At 44.3% G+C, this 25,163-nt stretch overlaps 1 protein-coding gene across 3 annotated transcripts in view; it reads right to left on the bottom strand.

Moving 5' to 3' along the window:
- Nucleotides 1-2,442: 2,442 nt before the first annotated feature.
- Nucleotides 2,443-25,163, bottom strand: part of CTPS1 (CTP synthase 1) — a 40,391-nt gene continuing 17,670 nt past the window's right edge. For 2 of the 3 annotated variants that reach the window (XM_043998575.1, XM_043998573.1), the window contains 12 exons: nt 16,737-16,888; nt 14,164-14,296; nt 11,303-11,391; nt 10,444-10,538; nt 9,636-9,698; nt 8,735-8,778; nt 8,234-8,330; nt 7,312-7,367; nt 7,139-7,235; nt 4,799-4,943; nt 4,161-4,251; nt 2,443-3,287 (listed from right to left, as the gene is read on the bottom strand). In XM_043998575.1, the coding sequence (XP_043854510.1) occupies nt 4,167-4,251; nt 4,799-4,943; nt 7,139-7,235; nt 7,312-7,367; nt 8,234-8,330; nt 8,735-8,778; nt 9,636-9,698; nt 10,444-10,538; nt 11,303-11,391; nt 14,164-14,296; nt 16,737-16,888 (1,056 nt within the window). In that variant the 3' untranslated portion in view covers nt 2,443-3,287; nt 4,161-4,166. The remainder of the gene's footprint in view (nt 3,288-4,160; nt 4,252-4,798; nt 4,944-7,138; nt 7,236-7,311; nt 7,368-8,233; nt 8,331-8,734; nt 8,779-9,635; nt 9,699-10,443; nt 10,539-11,302; nt 11,392-14,163; nt 14,297-16,736; nt 16,889-25,163) is intronic. The other variant, XM_043998574.1, reaches the window with a different exon arrangement.

Here is a 25,163-nt window from a genome sequence, read left to right as displayed (position 1 = left end):
AAATGGGTTTGGGAGACATCAGTATAGAAATGATAGCTGAAGTGACAGGAGTGAAACTGCCACGGTCAGATCTTTAACTACGGAGTTCCTGTTAGTCAGGAGTCCACAAGAAGACAGTAGAGGGGGAACAGGAATGGTCAGAGAGCAGGAACAGGAGCATTCAGTGTTTCTGAAGCCAAGGGAAGAAGGCATCATTTGTGGGAGGAAGAAAGAAGGGAAAAGACTATTGGATTTGACAGGAAGGTCATCACTGGAGATGTTTGAAAATAGTTTCAGTAGAGCAGTAGGGGTGAAGTCATCTTGGTAAAGGCATAAAGAAAAAAATGGGAACTAAGAATTTGATATTTTTAGTCACGTCCACCTCTGATCCCATTTGGTGTTTTCTTGGCAAAGTTACTGGAGTGGTTTGCCATTTCCTTCTCCGACTCATTTTACCAATGAGGAAACTGAAGCAAATAGGGTTAAGTGATGTACCCAGAGTCACACAGCTATCTGAGGCTGCATTTGAACTCAGGTCTTCCAGAGTCCAGGCCCAATGCTCTATCCTGTCACCTGGCAGCCGTTAAGTAATAATACATTGATAGAAAACTTTTCCAAGTTTAGTCATGAAGGAGAAAAGAGGTAGGGTGGATAGGATTTTTAAAGGAAGTCCTTTCTAAAATGGGAAGCTTGAGTGCATTTTTAGATAGACAGGGAAGGGTTAGTAGAAAATATTTGAGATGCATGAGGTGATGGGGCAAGGCCCTGGAAGTGGAAGGGAGTGGGATCAAAGGCACATATAAAGGGATTAATCAAACAGCAGGAGTGGGGAGGTAACCAGAAAGGGGGAACGGTGATAATATATTTTAAAGAAATGGAGTTGAGGGAGTGTCATTGCTCCCTAAATACTAAGGTCAAGTCATCTGCTCTAAAGGTGGATATATGTTGGGCAGGAGATTTGAAACAGGTAACATGAGGAATGTGCTAGGGAGTCAAGGACCAAACAGGATTTGGAGTCAGGTGTGATACAATGACTAGTAACAGGGTTTAGGAGTCAAGAGGCCCAAATTCAAATCCCAATTCTGACAATTATTACTGGTGTGACCTTGGGCAAGTCACAAGTTTCCTCATCTTTAAAATGAGAGGGTTAGATCAAATGACCTGTGAAGTCCCTCCTAGCTTTAGATCTGCAATCTATGGAACAGGCCAACCTGTACCCAGGCAGCAGTCCTGTGGCATATCCAGTACGGGAATCACTCAGGTCTACTTGAAGCCTGTTCAGGTGTTTAGTGATGAGGGACCGACCACATCTGGGCAGGCCCTCATCCCCTCTCTATAAGTGTCACCTCTTAAATTTTTTTAAAGCACAGATCTAAGCACGTTACTTTCCTGCTCAGTAACTCCTTCCCTTTGTGTTACATGTAGAGCCCTTCACAACCTGGCTCCTGTTAAGGGCTAAAATTCTAGCTAAACTGTCTAAAATATCTAATGAGTGGTCACCAATAAATTATAAGCTTTAGCAAGAGTTAGACTTTTAAGCATTTATTAAGGAGAATAAGAATTTGGTAAAGAAAGGCCTAGATTCCAATCTATTAAAGGGGGAGCGCATTTCTAGCTCCCCTCTCCACCAGCATCCTCAGGAAAAAGTCAGAGCGAGTGCCAGTCTCTTCCTTCCTCCTCCTACTAGCCCGCGTCACTTCCTGACGCCAAAGAAAAGACTCCTGGTCTTGCCCTCAAAGACCTTCGCTTCATGGGTGGAACTCTTCTACAGTAAGTCCCCAGCAGGTGGCGTCATTCCAATCGTTACACTCCAACCTCTTATCATTCTACTCCCCAAGTCCTCAGAGATTCGGTTCCACTTCCTTGTCTGTCTCTCTGCACCAACTGTCCATCCCCCATGCTGAGAATGTCCTCCCTGAACAGCTTCACCTCTTTCCCTCAAGGCTCGCTGCAGTGCTACCCTTTCCACGAAGCCTTCCCTGATTCCTCCTTCCCCACCCCACTCCATGACTCTATTCTCTATATACTTTCTATGTGTATATGCTGTCTCCCTAAAAAGAATGTGAGCTCCTTGTGGGCAGAGGCCCCACCACTCTTATGTTCATCTTTCCTGTGCTTTAGCAGCAGCAGAAGCTTAATAAATGCTTGTTTGTTTGTTTTCTGAGCCAAAGTTTGCCTCTTTGCCATTTTCACCTATTGCTCTTTGTTTTTCCCAGTGGGATCAAAGTAAAACATAGTTTGCTCCTTCCAAGTGTCAACACTTTCCTGGGAGGAAGGAGTCTCTCCTCTGTCTGGTCAGCCACATATACTCATTCACCAATTCCTTTACAAAGAATCCAGTGTCAGGAGCCCCTGTCATATCTACAGATACTGATCCATGGTGGCTTATGATCATGCCCAGCTACTTTGTCAGGTGAAGAAGTAAAAGACAATCATTGAAGACACAAGACTTAAGAACTGGGTAGTTTTGTTTTTATTCCATTGACAAAATACACGAAGTCTGACTAGAGGACTATGGGAAGGCAGCTCCATCCCTAGTTATAGCACATACGAAAATAGCATCTTACACTTGCATCAACACCATTTGGGAAGAGCTCCCCCATCCTTTTCTTCTTTTTGAAAAAGGCAAAGCTAGTCACCCTCCTCCGAGGGCTTGAGAGGCAGTTCCAGGTTCCTTTTAAAAGCCACCCCTTGATGCAAGGAGGACTCCCCTAGTCTTGGAGGTAGGTTGGAACAGGCAGCCCAAGGCTTGGGGTTCATGGCGTTTCACATGATTTCACACCAAGTATGTTCGGGCTGGGGTGGGGCTGATCGCCATCCCAGCAGAGCAGATCACAATTCTTCCTTGGAGTTCTCCACCCTTGGTGCCATGAGACAGTCTCAAGCCACCTGAACTCTATCATAAGCACAGCTTTCAAATGGCCCTGTGGCCCATGCCACCCGGACACCAGAGGGCTGGGCATGCAGGATTTATCAGCATCTCCATCAGGGCAGGAGGAGAAACGGTATTTTTTCAAGCAAAGGGCTCCCTAAGCCATCCCTGCCACCCATTGCCTCTGAAGCTTTTCTTCTGTTTTCTCCCTAGGAACCCCAACATACTAATTAGGGCCTGGGAATGGGGCAGTGCATTACAGAAGGGGGAGATGGGGAACATCCAAGTCTACATGATGGGACATGCAATAACTGACAAAGTTTGGGAAATGCTTTTCCCCCGTAATAAAATAATTTTAATTAAAAAACATAAATGCTGAGAGTGAATTCAAGGCTGTAAATTCGATCCAAGTCCAATGGCTCCCATGACGGCTGTCCTGGACAAAGAGAGAGAGACATGTTAGTCATTCTGTGATATGGCCTGGATAGGGAGCAGGATGGCAAGCATGGTAGAGTCTGTGCCACCTCTCCCCCGGTGGCATCCCCCCGCCCCAGATAGGATCAGCAACAAATGGGAATACAGGCCCTAATTCAACAAAGCCTGGAACCTAAAAAGATTTTCCTTCAAGGATGCCAGACTGTTATTAGTTGGTGAATTCTATCACCATTGAGAGTCTTGTGATTCTAGGCAAAGCATTTCATCTATCCGTACCTTAGTTTCCTCATCCGTAAAACGGAGACAATAAGGGGCAGCTAGGTGGTGCAGTGGATAAAGCACCAGCCCTGGATTCAGGAGGACCTGAGTTCAAATCCAGCCTTAGACACTTGACACTTACTAGCTGTGTGACCCAGGGCAAGTCACTTAACCCCCATTGCCCCACCAAAAAAAAAAAAAAAATGGCGATAATAATACTTGGGGACTAACTTTCTCACAGGGTTTACTGTGAGAGATAGGCTTGGTAACCATTAGCACCCGTCCCTAGGCTGGCAGAGGGAGACAAAGTCAACAAGGAAATGCCTAACATCCTCACACCAAGTTTTGGTGGTCCATGGAGCCTCTGATTTTCTAGAAGGTCTGGAAAGAGGCATGAAAGACTGAATTAGTTCCTACCCCTGTGTCTTCAGCAGGCATGTGTCTCCTGAGACCCATGTCCTAAGCCTCAATGCCTTCCTAAATTCTGTACTGGAAAAGATGTGGTGGTTGGATTGTCATCCCTAGTACCAGAAGCATGGCCTTTCCACCCAGGTGGTGCCCAGTACTGTCCTGTGCACCATGTCTTATACAAACCAACATTGTTAAGGGGCATTACCAAGCATCAGTCATGATTTATCGATGGGAACTTCAACTCGGTGATTTCAGAATCAGGAGAACTGCTCCCACTCCGGTCACTGTAGGTGTCCCTGTAGAAGCCAGATAATCCCATTAAAGATCTTTTACAGTGACTTGTGCTCCCCGCAAAAATATAGCTATTCTGTTGTTGCTCAGCTAGTAACTCAAGACCTGTCTTTGCTACTTAATAGCTGGGCAACCTCAGTCAAGTCATATCCTTTCTGGGCCCGAGTTTCCATCTCCATAAAAATGAGGAGGAATGCATAAAGATTTTTATATTTAGGTTCCCTGCAGCAGCAATATATCCTTCACAGGTATGGAAATCAAGGCATTCCAGGCCTATTTGCTCCACAGAGCTGGGACCCTATGTCCCAAACACTGTGGCAAACAGAAGATAACCAAGGACTGTGAGTCAAAGAGAAAAGTGCTACAGGAAAGAAAAACAAAACTTGGAAAAGAAAAAATCCAGATCATAGGAGCAAAAACCTATACACAAAATTAGAAAGGCACCCATTGAAAAGAGAGCGCATGAAAGCTCATGTATTCCCTTTGGTTTGCCTTCTGAACTCATCAGAAACCAACTAAGAGGCACCAAAGACAAGCAAGGAAGATTCGCACCTGGGAGAGAGTCTGCAGCCTTTCTGGAGATAGTGAGTGAGCCTTCCAGCTGAGGCCAACAGGAGGCCAAAGTATGGGGGAGATGGCTTGATTGGTCTGGACAAGAACTCAGGATGATACTGAACGCCAACAAAAAATGGATGATCTGAAAAGGAAATTGAAAAAAACTAACTTATATTATGAACATTTGACCGATGAATTACCAAGTCTTGCTGATTCTACTTCCACACTGTCATATGTGTATGTGTCCTCTTGACTCCCACCACTTGGGCTCTCACATTCACCAGCTTTCACCTGGGCTATTGTAAACACCTTCTAACTGGTATCCCTGACTCAAGTCTCTTCCCTTCCTCCAAATGAGACTAGAATGAACTGATGCAGAGTGGAACGAGAAGCAGCTGAACAATTTACACAGTAACAACCATTTTGAAGGGCTTGAGGACGCAGACCAATCTACTAACCAACTATGCCTCAAGGGGACCAGTGATGGATGATACACTACCCCCCTTACGGGAATGCTGCAAATGTGTAGGTATGTTTTTGTCTGTCTATTTGTTACAAGGATTGTGTTTTTCCCTTTCTATTTTTGGGGGGAAGGGGCAATAGTGCTGCCCCTTTCCCAAAAAGATGAATAACATTGAACTATAACATCCTCATTCAAGGTAATAATACCTAGAAAACATTGTCCAAATGCACCAACTCCTTAGCGGGACATTTAGAACCCTCCACATCTCTAAATCATCTTTCCCTTGATTTCATTCTCCTCTTCACTGAAATGTAGAACTACTGCACAATTCCGGTCAGTGGTGCAGTGGATAGAGTACAGGTCTGGAGTCAGAAGGCCTGAGTTCAAATATAGCCTTAGACACTTACTAGATGTGTGACCAGTGTCTGAAAGGAGTTTATTCAAATATAAAATGTGGATAATAGGAACTACCTCACAGGGTAGGCTGTAAGGATCAAATAAGATATTTATAAAGCGCTTAGCAGTGTCTGGCACACAAACAAGCATCGAATGTTTATTCCTTTCCTCTAGGGCAGCTAGGTGACATTGCACAGAGCACCCGGACTGCAATCAGGAAGACACATCTTCCTGAATTCAAATCTGGCCTCAGACACTTCCTAGCTGGGTGACCCTGGGCAAATCACTTAACCCTGTTTGTCTCAGTTTCCTCACCTGTAAAATGATCCTTGCCAAGAAAACCCCAAACGGGGTCACAAAGTTGGATTCGACTGAACTGTTTTCTGATCTTGTTCTGCCATCCTACTGTCTCCACCCCCCTCTCCCCCCATACCTGAAATGTACCTCTTCCTGATCAGTACCTGAAGTCACTTTTCCTTCAAGGCTGAACATCATTCTTCCCTCACTATACTGCACTTTTCTCAGATCACATTCTAACCCTTGTGTTTTCTGCATGTTTTCCATGTCTCATAACTCCCATTTGATTGTAAGCTCCTTGCATCCTCAGTTCTGAATACAGTGCCTCACATGGGGCTAAAACAAATGTTTTAAAAAATGGATTAATAGTGGATAGAGCACCGGCCCTGGAGTCAGGAGGACCTGAGTTCAAATCCGGCCTCAGACCCTTGACACTTACTAGCTGTGTGACCCTGGGCAAGTCACTTAACCCCAATTGCCTCACAAAAAAGAAAAAAAAAAAAGGATTAATAACCCAGATCAAGGCTAAGAAAAAAGTCAACCCCCTCCACAGCCTCTAGCCAAATTTAATCTCCATTTGGACCTGGCTGGCACGTTAAGGATTTTGGACTCAGAACACTATACTTTCCACTGTTATGAAGAGGGACCAAAACATATGTGGGTAGTTACCAACACCGTTGTCCCTAATCTTTTCTTTTTTCTTGCCCTTTCCAGGGCTTAGGTTTGAAATACTGAAAAATACCTACCAGGGCAGAACTTCAGAGTCCTGAAAGGGTACAGAACAAAAGCATTTTTGTTCCTTGGTTGTTAAATGCTAAGGTGTCTATGGAAGATTATCCTTATTTTTATATGACTCTTTTTGTTGATAATTAAGTTTAGGGCTAGTTTACGTATGGGGCAGGGAGTCCATACTTCTAGTGAACAGAGATCCAACCTAAGTCACAAAGCCCTAGCTCTGTGCCAATCTTTCCTTTGACATTTACTAGCCCTGGGACCCTCCTGGCACCTAAAACTATAAAGAAGGTGCCAATCTGCACTGCTTAAAGGAATTGTCTAATAAATGAATTCACCAGTTTTATGATGAAAACAACCCCAACGACCTTGTTTAACTCTCTTAAGATACTTTTGTTGAATCTGAAGACTTATGAACCTGCACTGAACCCGAATGTCCAAGTTCTTACCCTCCAGCTCCACGATTTCCATCCGCTCTCCTTCGACGTCCTGACCCACAAACTTCAAGCCCTGTTCTTCCAAACACTTCTTTAAGACCGGGTTCACCTGGGGGAACAGAATGCTCCTTCAGTGAGGCGGTGCTTCTGAGACAGAAAGGAGGCTGCAGAAGCCCCCCGCGTACCTCAAATCTGTGCCGGTGTCTTTCCTCCAAGTAATCGGGATCCCCGTACAGCTTTCCTAGAAAGGGAACAGAATTTAGGCCATGGTTTAACACTTTCCTGTAAGAGCCTCAGTTCACAGAATCGGCTTACTCAGTGTCCTAGAGCAACATCTGGGTTTCCATGAACACACAGTCACTCTGAGGTCTTTCCTACTACTGCTAACAGCACAAGAGCCAGTCCCAAGACTTTGACCTCTGCCACCTTCAGGCCATTCACAGGGAAAAGACAACAAATAACTTACCCCCCAGACACAATGCTAGTAAAATATGAAATCTCTTGCTCTGAGAAGGTGAGCATCATGCCATATTAAAGCTGTTTCACCAACAGAGAACCCAGTGATATTAGGTGGGATGTGCCCACTGTCCAGAATCTGAAAGGAACTGAGCTAAGCAGGTGTGTTCATGGTGAACATACCCCCCTTCATTGGTATGTGTCACTTTCCTGAGCTGTATAAATATCAGTAACAACAACAGGACATGAACTCAAGAAGGGGCTGCATTACTTCCCTAGGCTGAAAAATGACAGACATGACATATTTGGGACTGGTTCGGTAGAAACACAGGCCAAACCTTATCCAGTGGTGCTCTAGCCTCACATTCCACAATTCCAGAAGGAATCCCATTTTACTTTGGAACACACTCTAGTTGTGTGGAAAGTTTTTATACTGAACCAAAATCTGCCTCCACACAGCTTACAGCCATGGTTCTGCCCCGCTCTCCTGCTACAAAGAACAAGTTCACTCCCTCTTAGAAATCAAGTCTCAGCAAGAATAGATCACATCAGAAGGAAAGAATGGCTTCTCTTCAGCCTCAAGGCCCCCTCAGCACTAGCCCAGCTCTCCTCAAGTTAAAGGGTCAGGTCAAAAAGAGAAGTTCTTCTTACTCATGATCGAGTTCTTCGTTTGGAAGAGGGTCCTCCTCTTGCCAAGTCTCATTGTGCCGCCCATTTGTCCAGGATTGTGTTCTGGCATGTCAATTACCTGGGAATTAAACAACACACAGTCTCCCTGAGAACACGGAGCAGAAATAGTGACAGAATTGCGGGCTATTTTCATCTTTTCCTCCCTAGCATTTTACAGCCACACACAGGAAGGCAGCTCTCATGTTATGGCACTTTTGTGGAGGAAAAGACTTAACTGGTCACCAAAACTGATTCTCAAACTAATTTGGAAGATTTTAGCTGGCCATGATCTTACAGTGCCTGTGCCTTTCTAGATAATAGAAAACTGATTCCATACAGTAGAAAGGACCAGGCGTATCTACCTCTCAGCCTCAGTAAAGCCAAAGAGGATGGCCAAGGACAAGGGCTTGCTTGGCATTCTGAATTCACTTACAAAAGAACTCCAGTCAGACAGGAGTCAAAGGGTCAACACAAGACACTTACCACAGGATGACTTGTCTTGGGGTCAAATTCTGTTGAATTGGCATCTGTGGAAACCAAAATCCTTCTTTTAGGAGAAGGAAATAGTTGCAAACAGTTCATTTACTGGTACTTATTCTTTAGCTAGAACTCTTCCTTGCTCTCAGCAAGAGCAGAGATGACTATTTCAGAGGAATGCTGCTTGATCCTGTTTCTCTCACCTATCAAATGAGGACAATAAGAGTGCCTACACCTCAGAGTTGCTATGAGGACCAAATGAAACGATGTTTTGAGACAGCTGTGTATACACACCCACATTACATATCCACATATATTACATATATGTTCACTATTACTATAACCAAAGATGAGAACAAAAACACAAGAGAATAACATTCCCTTTTTCTCAAATCTGTGACTATCTCCTGAAATCAAAGATGTGTAAAATGAGAACCACTGCAATGATAAAGCACCTTTGTAATGTCTCCTGGACAACTCTCCACGTGTGTCTCTTGTCTCCTCAGCCTGTAAACTCTGACAGCAGAATTGTCCATCATGCTTTTTGGGAGGCCAGGTGTTGTGAAAAAAGCCCCAGAAACAGGAGTCATGAAAACTCTGCTCCACCTGTTCCTGGCTGTGTGACCTTAGAGAAGTTGCTTTCCAGCTCTCCTATCTCATCACATAGGGTTGTTGTCTTGTAAGTCAATTTGTCTCCCAAAACGGGAATTATTATTACTCCTACTGTAATTACTCAGGTGCTTATCCCAAATCACACAGACAGGGTGCTCAGTAAAGCTCTGTCCTTGACTGTGGATAGCAGAGTGCAGAATGCTCTGCTGATAACACACAGCTACTCTAGTCAGGCTGACCGGCTGCCTCTACTCCAGAGAGTTGTTGAGAAAGTAAGATGTAATTGTAGCCATACCTTGCCACCCCAGAACGCTTCGTGAGAATTCAATCACTGCCAGCTGCATTCCTAAGCACACGCCTTCCACAGGACACAGGAGAAAAGACCACAGATAGTCAGTAAAGGCTGCCTGTGGAAGCTGTGCCCTCTGGGGGCAGTCCCACCCGGGGGTCATGCTGCCACAGATGATCCCAATCCCGAGTCAAACAAGCATCATCTGCCCATGTGACCTTGACCTTATGCCTCATTAAAAAAAACCTGGGTCACAGAGACCATGCACGTGAAAGCTCCTGCTGTGTGGAGCTGGAACTCCAAGGCTTGAACACAAGCAGTGTTCTTTCCATAAAGGGCTTTGGAAATTCAAGTTTCTTTCCTTTCATTAAGCTTCCCATTTGCAACTAATCAAGTTGAAAATGACTACAACTCGAAGCCTTGCAATTAGAGGCAATTTGTATCTCAATTTAGGAGTAGATAATACATGAGGTCTCCTGAGCTCTTTAAACAACTGCATTTAGTTGGGAGTGGGGAAGAGGAGGGAGCTCTCAATGGATTATTCCCCTCTCCCCAGGCTCCCCTAAAACCCACACAACACCCTTCCCTTGGGGAGAAAAGACGGTAAGCCCCAAGTGAGAAATTCTATTCTAAAAGGGAGTCTGGATTTCTCCCCAGCAGAACTGAGGCTTCTGCGCTAGCTGGGCTATGGGAATGAGGGCATCTGTGTGGTTGTTCACAAACACCCACACTTTCTTGATGGGCTCCCAATGGGCACCTCTCCAGCCCTTTGCCTACTCCAGGTGAGTCATATCAATTTTACTGAACTTCTTACCTAAAAATGGCTTTTTCTGTTTCCGTGCCCAGGAGATGGCTTGAATTTTCCCTTCTGTTCCTCGAACACCAAACCCTCCTGGAACCAGCACTCCGCTGCATGAAACAAAGCAAACGACTAGATAGGCTCTCCTTGCTGTCTCCTTTCCACAGGTTGAACACTCTAGGGACCCCACTGGAGACACTAAAATATCTACATATTTTGCTTTGGGGGGTTTAAAAAACATGTCATCGGGGGCAGCTAGATGGCGCAGTGGATAGAGCACCGGCCCTGGAGTCAGGAGTACCTGAGTTCAAATCCGGCCTCAGACACTTAATACTTACTAGCTGTGTGACCCTGGGAAAGTCACTTAACCCCAACTGCCTCACTAAAAAAAACCCCCAAAAAACCAAAAACATGTCATCTGACAACTGCAGCAGTGTGGCACACAGTGGGCAAGGGCATCCATTGGCTTTGAAGCCAAGCCCAGGTTTGAGTCTGGGCTCTGTCCCTTGCAGAAAGCAGGGAGACTTCAAGCCAGTCATTTGGCATCCTCTAAAATGGGGTGTTTAGACTAGACAAACGCCCTTCCAGCATGGACCCAGGCTTAAAAGAACCCTGTTGGGGCCAATGGACAAAGAGCCCAGGATTTGCTAACGTATAGTTAACTGGCTTCTTCATTTCTGGATCAGCCAGGCCCTAGTGTGACACTGTGAAGTTTCTCACACATGGTAGTCTCATCAAGAGGCATGTGTCACCAACATCAATAAAGCAGACTGTACCCCTTCCCTTCCACCTGCCCCCCAAACACATGAAGGCTTTAACTAAGTACTGTTAGGACTAGATCTTCTTAAAACCCAGGATACAAAGTACTCCTTACTTGGCACTACAGAGTTTCTGCCAAGCTTCATGATAACGGACAGGTTCTTCTTGTAAAGTACTTGGTTCCAAGTCAGCTGAATCTATATACTGGGGGAAAAGCCAGAAAAGGGGGAAAAACTTTTTTTAAAGCAGACATATAAAACCAGTGGTTTGGCTTTGTCGTGATTTTTATTTCACATCGTCTCCTTTCCCTCTTCTGCAAGATGGAACATACCCCAATCTGAGGTTTACCTATGCCAGCAGGAATGAACTGAGTACTAAATAATGAGAGCTGGCCAAGGAATCCAGGCAAACACTGCTATCAACTATGTGCCACTGAGTCAACTATGTGCCAGGTACCATTTTAAGTACTAGGGACACAAAAAGAGGCAAAAGACAGCGTCAGTCCTCAACAAATTCACAATCTAATGGGGGAGACGACGAGCAAATATGTGCACATAACTAGGTATAAATAATTAAAAGGTTTGGGGAAAGCCTCCTGTAGAAGGTGGGGTTTTGGAGTGGTCAGAGCAGAGGAAGGAGACCATTTCAGGCATGGAGGACAGCAGAGAAAATGCCTGGCACAGAGAGATGGAGTGTCTTATTTGAGTAACTGCTAGGAGGCCAGTGTCACTGGACTGAAGAGTAGGGGGATGGGGGTGCCCTAAGCCATAAGAAGACTGAAAAGGGAGGTTTGGTCATGAAGGGTTCTGAAAGTCAAAAACAACATTCTGTATTTGATCCGGAAGGCAACAGGAAGTTACTGGGGTTTACTGCGTGGGGACTGGAGTTGGGGGGGGGGGTGTAGGGAGGCATGGCATGGTCAGACCTACCCTTTAGGAAAATCATTTTAACAGCTCTAACAGAGGATGGATTGGAGTGAGGAGAGACTTGAGGCAGGCAGACCCACCAGCAAGTTATTGCAATAGTTGAGGTGTGAAGAAACGAGGACCTGCACAAGACGGGTGGTGGTGTCAGAGGAGAGAAGGAGAGGATTCAAGATGTCGCAAAGGTGAAACAGGTCTTGGTAACAGGATATGGGGGGTGAGAGATAGTGAGGAACCCAGGCTGACACCTAAGTTGTGAGCCCGAGGGACTAAGAGGACAGTGTTACACTCATTAGGAAGGTAGGAGCTGGGGAGGATTGGGGGGGGGGGAGGGGGGAGACAATGAATTCCATTTTGGACACGTCTAGTTAAGACATGTCTTGGACAGCCAGTTCAAGATGTCTGAAAGGCAGCTGGAGATACAAGAGTAAAGGGCAACAGCGGGGTTATGGCAGGATCAGCAGATCTGAGAATCGTCAGCAGAGAGATGGTAATTAATCCATGGGAGCTGAGGAACTCTGCAGAGAAGCGCTGTTTTCTTCACAAAGGACAGTTCTCCCTCCTGCCTACCTGTCTACCCAGGTATGGACACAAGGCCTTTGGTGCCCTGGCTCTGTGTGAAGAGGGGATAGCTCCAGCTTAGGAATGGGGCCTCCTCTGCACTGAACTCCTAACAAAGTGGTTTCTCTCTGCTGCTACTTCATGATGGGGCTCTGGCTGTCATTCTTGGGGAATGGGAGGAGCAACCCAACCAATGCCCAAAAATGGGGTTTGGGGAAACAAGCTCTACCCGAAGGATGTTAGCAGAGGGGAGAGGGGATGCAGCACTTGTCAGGAGCACATTAGTGCTCTCTGCCAGCCCAGACATATTCCCATGGGGCTCCTAATACTTCCTGCCCCCTAAGCCTGAACCAGAACTATTTGTCTTATCTTTCTTCTTCACTGTTTCCTGAAGATGACCAGGGGTAGAGCGAATGCCCAGTGCCAACCAGAAGCCTAAAGGCCCTCCAGAGAAGGAAATGATGCTCCAGAGAAAATGATGAAGCAGGTTTTGATGAATCCCCTCCTGTTTTGTTTTCTACCATCACTCAGAAGCAAGGCTTAGCAAACAACCCACAAGTCTACCATCGACTTCTGAACATCTATGGGGTCAGACTCCTTCACATCTCTTGTCTGTGTGTGTGTGTGTGTGTGTGTGTGTGTGTGTGTGTGTGTGTGTGTCTCTCTCTCTCTCTCTCTCTCTCTCTCTCACACAATCTCATACACAGCATTATCCTCCCCTTGAACCCCGCCCCCCAAGCTTCTTGCCAGAACTGGTCTGGTCAGAAAGCCTGGGTTCTACCCTTGGCTCTATCACTTTACCAGCTGTGTAACCACAAGCAAGTCACTTTCCCACAATGAGCCCATTTCAACTTTAAAATGAAAACAATAAATTTGCCCTACCGGCATGGTACAACAGGTATTATTATCTGTAGTTTGCAGATGAGTAAACTGAGGCTCAAAGGCATTAAATGACTTACTCATGGTCACACAGTACCCAAGACTAGATTTAAACCTGTAGCTCAGTCGGTTACTACTCCTGACACTGAGCCATGCCGTTTCCCTCTCAACTGCGGAGAGGGGATGCGGAGCTCCATTTGGAGTTGGGAGCTGAGTCTGAATTCCAGCCCTGACCCAGGTATCTGACCTGCATGACCTCAGGTAAAAGTAAGGGATGTCACACTGCCCCATGTGTAAAACTGAGGAGTCAGACCATCTGAGCTCTAAGGCCTCTTCCCTCCTCTGAAGCAATGCTCCTGCCTCCTAAGGTGGTGGGCAGGTTAAGAGACTGGTAAACTGGAAATGCTTACAGAAACGAGAGAATGTTTAAAAGGCAGGAGCTGCTGCTACTGGCAGCCCAGTTTTCAAAGGTCCCCCTTAACCCAGTAGAAAGCTTAAAACACTATCTCTCTATCTCTGGCACGAGCTTAAGGAACTTTTGATATGAGTCCTTGACATTTCCACACTGTAAGCCATGGGCCTCACCATGTCCCTCAGCAACCACGTCACCCACCTTTATCTCCAGCTTGTGGTTGATGGCCAGGGCAGAATGCTCCAAGGCTTTAATGACGGAGGCGTAGGAGTCTGAGAACTTGGTGTACTTGCCAACCAGAGCAATGGAGCAGGTTTCCAGCAAACGATCGTACCTATGGGTCCAAAAGCCAACACTAAACACAAGTGCATGGGAGGAAGAGGCAGAGAGTAAGTACTTTCTGAAACAAGAGGTGCTCTGTATGACATGGGGAGATGAGGGAAAACAGGTCCAACCCAATGTGGCCAAGATCATGGAAGAGATCAGGATGGTGAGAGCTCTCTCGATGAACCCCCTGGCAGCAACAGTACAAGTGGCAGTCTTTGCAGAGCATGCTGAGGAAGATGGCTCTTGGGGGTGGAGAGTTCTCAGAATTAAAGCCAGCAGGTACAGAAGTAGGAAATTCAAATGCCACAGAGCTCAGAATCCAGGGAGCCAAGCAGGTTCAGGACCTAACCACGTCATGGGGCTCAGTATCTTAACATGAAGGTTCAGCAATCAAGCCAAAATTTAGAAATTAATAAAAGACAAAGCTCTGGTTCCAAGAGGCAGCCTGAGAATAAAAAGATCCCTGAGTTTGGAGTCAGAATACAAGTTTGAATGCTAGCTGCCACTGCCTGTTTGTGTGACCTGGAGCAAATCCCTTAATGTCTCTAGAGGTGAAGTAAAATGAGGTGGCAGAGAGCAGCTCTAACAGATGAAGCAATACCGCAGAAGGCCTCTGTCCTAGGAAACCAATGCAGCTGAGCAGCCTCAAGGACCAGGGCCAAATTCTGCCTACTTCTACCTCTTAGGTCTACAGTACCATCGACCGCTGACTGCCAGCTAGTCGCTCATTCTGCCTGTGCTTGTTGACTTCACCTGGCATAGTTTACTGCCACTAAGAACTCTTTCCAGTGGTGCCAGCTTGGCATAGCCTGTGCAGGGGACAGGAGGAACACTAAACTGGATGCGGCTGACTAGATGATGCCTATGGTACCTTGTTTCTCCTAACCCTAAAATGGTCTAATTCTAACTCTCAATAAGAATCACAAGGTAGAAAAGAGGAAAACATGCACAGGAAGGCAGGTTATAGGATTCCAAGGTGCAAAGGATCTCAGGCCAGCCCTCCAGATCATATAGTCCAACCCCCTTGTTTCAGGAGAGAAAACCAAAGCCCTGAAAGCTTCAGTGAAGGGTTGGGGGTTACACGGTAGTAAGTAGAAGAAGTGAGATATACGCACTCAGGTCCACCACCTCCCAATCTAATGTGGCTCTACTCTAGCTCAACAACATCCCCCCCAAAAAAGTGGTAACATCTAGGCTGGCCTAGACTGTTCTCATTTTCACTGTTTCATAAAGATGCCCTGGACTTCTCTCTTAGTTATCCTCACCATCACTGACTGCCAACTTGTCATAGTTACAGCCCTCACCTTGAGCTTTCAGCCAGAAGCCAAAAACCTAAATGGTCCAATTGAAGGATTATGGACAAGTAACTGGGAGGAGGGGCAGCTAGATGGCGCAGTGGATAGAGCACCGGCCCTGGAGTCAGGAGTACCTGAGTTCAAATCTGGCCTCAGACACTTAACACTTACTGGCTGTGTGGCCTTGGGCAAGTCACTTAACCCCAATTGCCTCACAAAAAAAAAGAAAAAAAAAAAGAGAAGAGAGTGGGAGGAAAGGGGGCAGGATCATCAAGAAACACTGCTTGAGGGGCAGTTAGGTGGCACAGTGGATAAAGCACCAGCCCTGGATTCAGGAGGACCAGAGTTCAAATCCAGCCTCAGACACTTGACACTTACTAGCTGTGTGATCCTGGGCAAGTCACTTAACCCCAATTGCCCCGCAAAAAAAAAAAAAAAAGAAGAAACTCTCATTGATCAAATAAAAACCACTTTGAATTCTAATATGAATTTTTAAAACCTAAAGCCATTCTCACACTGAAAATAAAACTTAGGCTGATCCCAGCAAAGGTCCTGAAGAGCTATCTAGTTCCTATCAACAAAATTAACAAGTAGCTTATACGTTTGAATGTAACCAGATTAAGTACAGCTTGTCAAAGACTTCCCCAGAGTTGGGAAACATTTAGTTGTGGGTTTAAGCTCTACTAATCCCTCCGTTGAGTCTTTGCACTGTTCCAAGTGCAAGACCTTCATCTCAGTAATCCACACTACAAACTCCTTAACTGGTCACAGATGAATGGATGAGTGTAAGCCCTAAACTATTACTGAAAAAGCAACTCAAAGAGGACAGTAGGTCAAGAATCCATTCTCTATTTTTTAAGTACATCCCAGGCCTCCAAACAGAAAAAAAATCTTAAAGTCTAGTTACTAGCTCTTCATATAACAAGATCTCAAAGACATTTATCATGCAAAGTGCTTGAATGAACGTGTTTTAGGGAAAAATGAGCAATAGCCATAAACAAAAGTTACTAGATTTCTTTTTTCAACAGATAAAAGTGACAATGGAGCAAGTAAGTGATTGCAATGTGGAACAATTTAGTGATACCTACCCTGTGGCATATAAGGCAGAAATCAGACTGGGTACCCAAAGCTCTTTCTATTTGTAATACTTACCTGTCAGCCATCTCCTTCCACTTCATCAGCATCTTTCTTGGCTGCCTCTCAATTGGAAGATCAAGTCTGCGTAGGAAGTAATCTACAACACCCTGCTCTTCTAGTAACAGAGGGACTCGGTAAATGGAAGAAACATCATGGACACAGATCACCTGTTAAATACAGTCAGTGGAATTTTAAAATAAAGCATAAAAAAAAATCGGGATGGTTAGGAGGGAAATATCATCACAGTGGTTCTCAACCGTTTTCATCTCAGGATCCCCCTTTTACACTCTCAAAAATTGAGGACCTCCCCTTAAACGAGGGGGTCATGTGAGTTCAATCAATATTTGCTACAGTGAAAATTAAAAGATACATTTTAAAAACATTAATTCATTTAAAAAGAAATCCATTAAATTAACATAAATAACATGTGACAGAAAAAAAGCTCTATATTTTCCAAAACAAAAATGACTTAAAAAGCCTCAAAGTGGCATTTTACATATTTTTGCAAATTTCTGCCTTAAAAGGAAATAGCTGAATGCTCATATTTGCTTCTGCATTCAATTGGTTGCCATATGTTGGCAACACAGCTATGTTGTTGGAAAAGGGAGAAGCAATTTAAAAGACAATGTCTTAGTGTTATTATAAAAATGGTTTTGAACTCGAGGACCCCCCCATAGGGTATCCAGGACCTCCAGGGGACCATGGACTACATTTATGAGAACTGATGCTTTATTAAATCAATCCACTCTATAAGGAGGGGACAATAACAACTTGGTTAGTTATTATAATAAAGTTAATACTTTTACTAATGAAGAGGATGAGTTACAAAAAGTCATTCTGTGGTTGGAAACTTAATTACCAGAGTAATAATTGGCTTAGGGATATAATTTCCTATCCAAGATCCCTCGGCAGAAAAACTCTTCTATCATTCCCCAAAACACACTTTGGGGAAGGTGGACTTGTGAGCAGCCCGATATCTACATAAAGCATGCTCTTTTGTCTCTTCTGAAATAAACCCCCATCCAATGATGCCACAGCCCTAATGAGCATCAATGTCATCACTCCTGGAGGGGAGGAGACCAAGGAGTACAGTTCTCCTCTCAGGCAGACAGAGGCTGTAGTCTCCTTGAAAGGCTACTTACTTGCTCCTTTCCCGCCACTGACCTAATACTGAGACCACAAGTTCTCCTAATCCTATCAGCTCCCAAGTGACTTTGTTTTAAGGAACTTTGTCTTCAGCATGTGTTAACTGAGCTATCACTAAGGTTAAAGATTCCACGAACATACCTAAATCTATCTAGATCTCTTTCTTTAGCAGGGAATAACTTCACCAAGGGCTACTCTTTGCTAATACTATGGAATAAGTTCCCCCTTGATTACCAAGAACAGGAATAACAGAAATTGTAAAGCTCCCAAAGGCCAAGTGGACATCAGAACACTCCGACATCTCACATTTTCTACATGAAATGAAACTCTAAGCTAATGAAACAAACCATAATATCTTCAAACCTGCCTTTCTGCATTGTTCCATAGAATACCTATGGGGAGCTATCTTGTTGCCACATAATTGGCTCTTCCTCAAGTTAAACCAATCCTTCAATATCATATGGCAAAATCTTGATGCTGTTCACTGTCCTGGTAAGCCTCCCCTTCTCCCACCACCCCTCAGAATCATCTCAAATTTATCCCTTCCTTCCTAAAATGTGATGTTGAGAACTCAACACAATATTCCAGACTGGATCTAACCAGGGCAAACTACAGAAGATATTATTACCTCCCTAGTTCTAGATAGTCTAACTTATTATTGCCTAGGTTGAATAACTTTGGTTGCAACATCATACTATTGACTCATTCAGCTTGCAGTCCATTAAAAGCTCCAGATTTTTCCAAGTAGCCACACTTCCCTCATCTTTTACATGAGTTCAAAAGCATAAGATGTCATTTTGTTGTTCAGTCATTTTCCAGTTGTGTCTAACTTGTCATGACCCCATTTGCAGATTTCTTTGCAAAGCTACTGAAGTTGTTTGCCATTTCCTTCTTCCAGCTCATTTTACAAATGAAGAAATTGAGACAAACAAGCTTAAGTGACTTGCCCAGGGCCACACAGCTAGTATGAATCTAAGGCCAGATCTGAACTCATGAAGGAGTCTTTCTGAGTCCAGGCCTGGCACTCTATCCACTGTGCCACCCAGCTGCCCCACTTCACTCTACCTTTTTTCACATGAGCCTTCCCAGATCTCCAATGATTGTGAACCACTCTCTACAAGGCACCCCCTTTTAATTTAAAGACAGCCATTATCACTGTGTGAATATTTTCGTTTTAACTAGATGAAACTTGCTCTCTGTCATTCTCGCCTTCATCACTCTTAGTTCTGAACTCTGGTGACAAACTGAGTAAGACTAATTCTACTTTCCCAAAATAATCAGCTAGGTGGCGCAGTGGATAAAGCACCGGCCCTGGATTCAGGAGGACCTGAGTTCAAGTCCGGCCTCAGACATTTGACACTAGCTGCGGAACCCTGGGCAAGTCACTTAACCCCCATTGCCCCAGAAAAAAAAAATACAAATGGTTTGAGACAGCATTAATCCTTATATCCCCTTCAATTTCTTTTCTAGTCTAGTCTAGGCAGTTCTTTCAAAGGATCCCTCCCCTTGCACAGCATGCGTTTCCACATTCCCTGACTGTCCTGGTTAGCTGCCTTGGATATGATTAAGCTTATCAATGCCTTCCTAAAAATATGATGCCTAGAACTGAACACAATATTCGACAGGATGTTTGATAAAAGCTAAGAAGAGTGGGGACCAATGATTCTCCTGTTCTGAACAAGAGATTTACATTGGTGTCATCTAAAATCACACTAGCATTTTATTCCACGGGCAGATCAAACTCTTGTCTCATAAAGGTTTCAGTAGACTCAACTCAGAAGGCCTCAAAATTGATTTCTTTAAACCAAAGCATAATGGCTTTCCATTTGTCCCTATTAAATTTCATCTAATATTACCTTTTGGTCATTGTTTCAGCCTGTTGAGATCTTTTTTGACCCAAGATATCAGATAGCCCCCTTCCTGGTTTATGACATTTACACAATATATGCTTGCTAGCAGTCTGGAACTTTTCCAGGACTCTGGAATTGATGATTTGGCTCCCCTTCACCTGACCTGAGCTGAAAACATCTGCTTACTTATCAAAGGCCCTGAATCCAGCGTCAGTCTGTTCTCTTGGCCCTTCAGGATTACCTTTAGCTAGGGACTCTTGAAACAGAAAATTGTCTCAGAAGTGCTCAGTTGGCCAGGAACCCTATAATCAGAAGTGTCCATGACCATACAGACATCAGCAAGATATACTACAACACCCTAGATTGGTAAAGCCCAAAAAGCCAAATATGCTGCTGTTTCTAAACACAAAAGGGAAACTAAGGCTGCAAACTTCCTGGAGGTAGGAAGGTAGAAGTTCACATCAGCTTACTTAGTTGTTTTTCCAATGAGATATTTCACATTGTCTTCTATTTTTTTCATTCTTTTGGTTTTGTTTTGTTTCTTGATTTCTCATAAAGTCATTAACTTTCATTTACTCAATCCTAATTTTTAAGGAGTTATTTTCTTCAATGAGCTTTTGTACCTCCTTTTCCATGTGACCAATTTGGCTTTTCAAGGCATTTTTTTCCTCATTAGCTTTTTGTACCTCTTTTAACCATTTGGTAAACATTTGGCCTAGTCTTTTTTTTAAGGTGTTCTTTTTTTCAGTATTTTTTTGTGTCTCCTTTACCAAGCTGTTGACTTTTTTTTTTTTTGCGTTGTCCCCAGTTTCAGGAGTTTTGTGCAGCTATTTTTCAGAGAAATTTCTAGGCACCTGTAAATTTTCAGTTCTCCCAAGGAGAGGTGAGTTCACCACTCTCCTCGACCTGTGCCCTGATCTGTGAGCAACCACAACCTCTCTTTTCTGTCCTGGAATTGTGAGGAGGGACCCCTCTCCACTTCAGCCTAAGCTCTGGTGTGCTAATGTTCCTCCCCGCCCTGGGACTGCCCCCCAGGACTGTGACCCAGATCTAAGTATGGGCAAAGTAACAGAGTCCTGCCTCAGTGCTAGCAAAGAGATCCCTATAATCTCCTTCTGGCCAGATGTCCAACCCTCTTACCATCTGTGAGCTGAGCTCCAGAAGCAGCTGCTGCCATTGCTGATTCAGTGACTCCTGAGGCCTAATCCTGTTTTGCTGGAGCCAGTCTTTGCTGGGGCTGCCTGCACTGGGCCATGCTCCACTCTCACCACAGTACAACGAACTTTCATGCTGACCTTCTAAGTTGCCTTTTTCCAGAAAGTTATTTCACCCTGTTCTTCTGTGGGTTCTGCTGCTCCAGGTATTATTTAAAGGTATTTGGAGGGGTCTTAGGGAGAGCTCAGGCGAGTCACTGCCTCCGCCATCTTAACTCCTCCCCCCACAGCAGCTTACTTAGGGCAAATAGTAAGAAGGCTCAGTGCCTCTGTTATATAAACTCCTAAGGGGTAAAATTGTCTGTGAATGCTATAGGGCTACCCCCCAGATTCCTTTGGAAAGGCTATTTTGGCCTCCCGAGCAACCTCTAGATTGAATTAAGGTCTGGAAGCCATTCTCAGGTATGAGGTTCTCCCCTGGGAACCTCAATACTAACCCTAGAGCGGATACCTGTGGTTACTGAGAAAGCCTGCATTTCTGAAGGCTACTGTAGGAGCTTCACACCCACTGTTAAGACCCAAATATCCAGAGAAAAGCACAAAACTTTCCCCCACTCCCTAAACCCAGTTAGGCCCATTCTGACTGATGTGGACCCAAGCCAAGATCTAAAAGAAAAAAGGTTCTCTAGGAGTAATGCACATACCTAAACATATTTATGTGTGTGTGCATGTGTGTGTGTGTATACACACATATATGTGTGTATATATATATACATATATATATATGTGTGTGTATATATATATGTATATATATATATAAAAGCTAAAGCTAGCAGACTCCAGTTTTCCTGGCCTCGAGATATAACAGAAGATCAAGTCTGGGAATGGCATCCTCCTCCTAAGTATCAATTTGGATTCAGATGCCACTGGCTTTCCTTCCAGCTCTAAGATTCTACAAACTTCCATATGGCCAGGGTGGGGCAGCTAGGTGGCTCAGTGGATAGAGCACCGGCCCTGGAGTCAGGAGGACCTGAGTTCAAATCTGGCCTCAGACACTTAACACTCACTAGCTGTGTGACCCTGGGCAAGTCACTTAACCTCAATTGCCTGAAAGGAAGGAAGGAAGGAAGGAAGGAAGGAAGGAAGGAAGGAAGGAAGGAAGGAAGGAAAGAAGGAAGGAAGGAAGGAAAGAAGGAAGGAAGGAAGGAAGAAAATGGCCAGGGTTTCTATCTGCTAGTGGTATCACTAGTGAATCTGAGGTAGAGAAATCTCTACCCATAAGTTGTCTGTCAACATTTCTAGGCAAGCACTTATTAAATGCTTGATGACTTGGGCTTTTCCTGGACCTAACTGGAGGGATGATATAAATGAATGAATAACAAAATATTTAAGAGCCTGGCTCCATGTACTCCACCAACGTTGGTAGGCTTCTCCAATCACTCTACCTTGAACCCAAAGCAGGGCAGCTATGTGGAACAGTTGATAGAAAACAGACCTTCAGAAAGAACTGAGTTTGAGTCCTGCCTCAGATACTATCTGTGTGACCTTGGGCAAGTCATTTAATTTCTCACTTGGTTTCCTCATCTATAAAATGGAAATAATAGTAATACCTACTTCCCAGGACTGTTGAGGACAGAATGAGATATTTTTTGTAAGGTGCTTTGTAAACCATAAAACACTATATAACTGCTAGTTAACAATACGTTTTAAACAGCAGAGACCTTTCAGTTCTGCTCTGGTGGAGCTTAAGGTTACATGTTCCCTTTACAGGATGTGATGATGTGACCCTTTTCCTTACTGTGATGGAAAATTGGTTATTATTTCATGTGTCCTTAGATATGTGGTATTTCTAAGGAGCTTCTGATGCACATGCCTCTAATTGATTTTTTTCTAATTAAGTGTTTAATTGGACCCAGATGGTTATCAGTCTGGACCAGCCTCAGAGAAGAAGATTAATGGAACTGGGACAGGGAGAAAGGCAAAAAAAGTCTAATTATGAGAGAATCCCCAAAGTAGAATAGGCTTCCATAGAAAGGAATCAGTTTTCCATTACTTTAAGTCTTCAAAGTCTAAATGGCCACTGAAGTACAGGCCTATTATTTATTTATTTATTTATTTATTTTTGCGGGGCAGTGGGGGTTAAGTGACTTGCCCAGGGTCACACAGCTAGTAAGTGTCAAGTGTCTGAGGCCAGATTTGAACTCAGGTACTCCTGACTCCAGGGCCGGTGCTCTATCCACTGCACCACCTAGCTACCCCAGTACAGGCCTATTATTGAGAATTAAAGAGCTGGTCCCCCTCTTCCAGCCTCCAGACATCTCTTTACATATTGTATCACAGACCTAGGAAAAAAAGAAATTTGTGAATCTACTTCTTGCCATGAAGTTAGCCATTTTAAGTCCTGAGAATTAGCATTTCTGTCTACAGGGGATCAGACTGGTATTGCCTTGCTCTCCAAAGTATGAAGTACAACTAGACAGATGTACAAAACATTTTGTCATTTCTGTTTAATGCTAATAAACCATGTACTGTCCTTTATTAGGAAAAAAAGTGCCCAAACGATTTTGTTCTTTCTTGCTACAATGGTGGACACATGCTGAAGTTTATTCACAAAGCTCTTTCCCTAAGAAGCTTGAGAGGAAGATAGTTCAAGGAGCTACATGAGGAAACTGGGGTGCAGAGATTAGCTGGCTTGTTCCAAGTCACACCAAGTCCTCTGCTTTCATCTCAGTAAGACTTATGACACTAGGAGTTTGGGTCATGTAACGATTGGAATGACGCCGCCTGCTGGAGACTTACTGTAGAAGAGTTCTGCCCGTGAAGCGAAGGTCTTTGAGGGCAAGACCAGGAGTCTTTTCTTTGGCGTCAGGAAGTGACGCGGGCTAGTGGGAGGAGGAAGGAAGAGACTGGCGCTGACTCTGGGGCGCTCTTTCCTCGGGACTCTGGCAGAGAAGGGAGCTAAAAATGTGCTCTCCCTTTAATAGATAGGAATCTAGGCCTCTCTTTTTTTACCAAATTCTTATTCTCCTTAATAAACGCTTAAAAGTCTAACTCTTGCTGAAGCTTATAATTGATTGGCGACCACTCATTGGATATTTTAGACAGACTAGCTAGAATTTTAGCCCTTAACAGTCATAATGCTGACACTGCATCCTCCCTGAATTCCCATCAAACAAATCAATCATCCAAGTCTCATGAGGGATGAAACCTGCAAAACTGGGGTCTGGATATCGACCCACCATGACAGGATCATCACCAGGGTGCTGGATTTCCTTGACAGTTCTAAGGGGCTGGCAATGGGCCCAACAGGAAGCAGAGTACAGTCAGTTATGTGTGGGAGCTGGGACTCTAATCCATATCTTCTGACTCATCCCTGAGTACTCGTCTATCTTTTCATCCTGGAACCCCCTCAGGTCCAATAATGTGTACTTTCAAGACAACTGATCCAAGTAAGAGATACCGTGTGACAATGAAACACAACAATATGGCCCATGCTAGGATCAAACTCAATTTCAGCTTTATCTGCACCAAATCAACATACCAGAAGACCCTGAGATAAGCTGACTAGATGTAGGAACACTAAATTCACTATCAGACAAAAGGTATACTCAAAACCCACCGGCACTATATTCAAGTCTTGATTGTGAGCCAAAAGTAATGGGGTGAGGGATAATAACGGGACTACTCTTAAAACCTAATGTTAGCCATCTGTTTCAACCTCTCTATTTGTTTAGCAGACCAAAGGAAAACCAAAATCGCCTGGAGTAGGGAGAGACTGGCTCCTAGCCTTTTGATCAGGTTAGTTGGGAAGCCCAGAATGCCCTCTTTGTCCCCTCTTCTTCACCTGCTCAATCCTCTAAAGGCCACTTAAAATCCCACCTCTACAAGATGTCCGCCCTACCCCACATTTCCCCTCCTCAGATCTCACCTAACATTTTATTCTATACCTCCTTATTGCTCTTATGCATTCTATCAGCAAATCCAGAACCTGGGAATTCTGTGCAAAGGGGCTTCTTCCATCAACAAAGCTCATAAATCAACCAAATGAAGTGTGATGGATACACAATTCAAAAGACAGTTTCTGGGTAATTAATAATTTTATTAATTATGCTAGGGGATAATTAATAAGAGGTCGGTGGCATTCTCTAATGCCAAACACTTCTCATGAAACCCACTCAAAGCTTGTGTGCCCTTGGAAGAGTGTTCCCAAGTATGGAAATAACTCTGACTGATTAACAAATAATGAGAAAGAATATTATAATGAAAGGTGGGCTTATTCTAATGAGGGTCTG

This window comes from Dromiciops gliroides, chromosome 3, assembly GCF_019393635.1.
Source record: "Dromiciops gliroides isolate mDroGli1 chromosome 3, mDroGli1.pri, whole genome shotgun sequence".
NCBI classification, from domain to species: domain Eukaryota; kingdom Metazoa; phylum Chordata; class Mammalia; order Microbiotheria; family Microbiotheriidae; genus Dromiciops; species Dromiciops gliroides.
The sequence above is the reverse complement of the archived record's forward strand: the minus strand, read 5'-3'. Positions and strand labels throughout refer to the sequence as shown.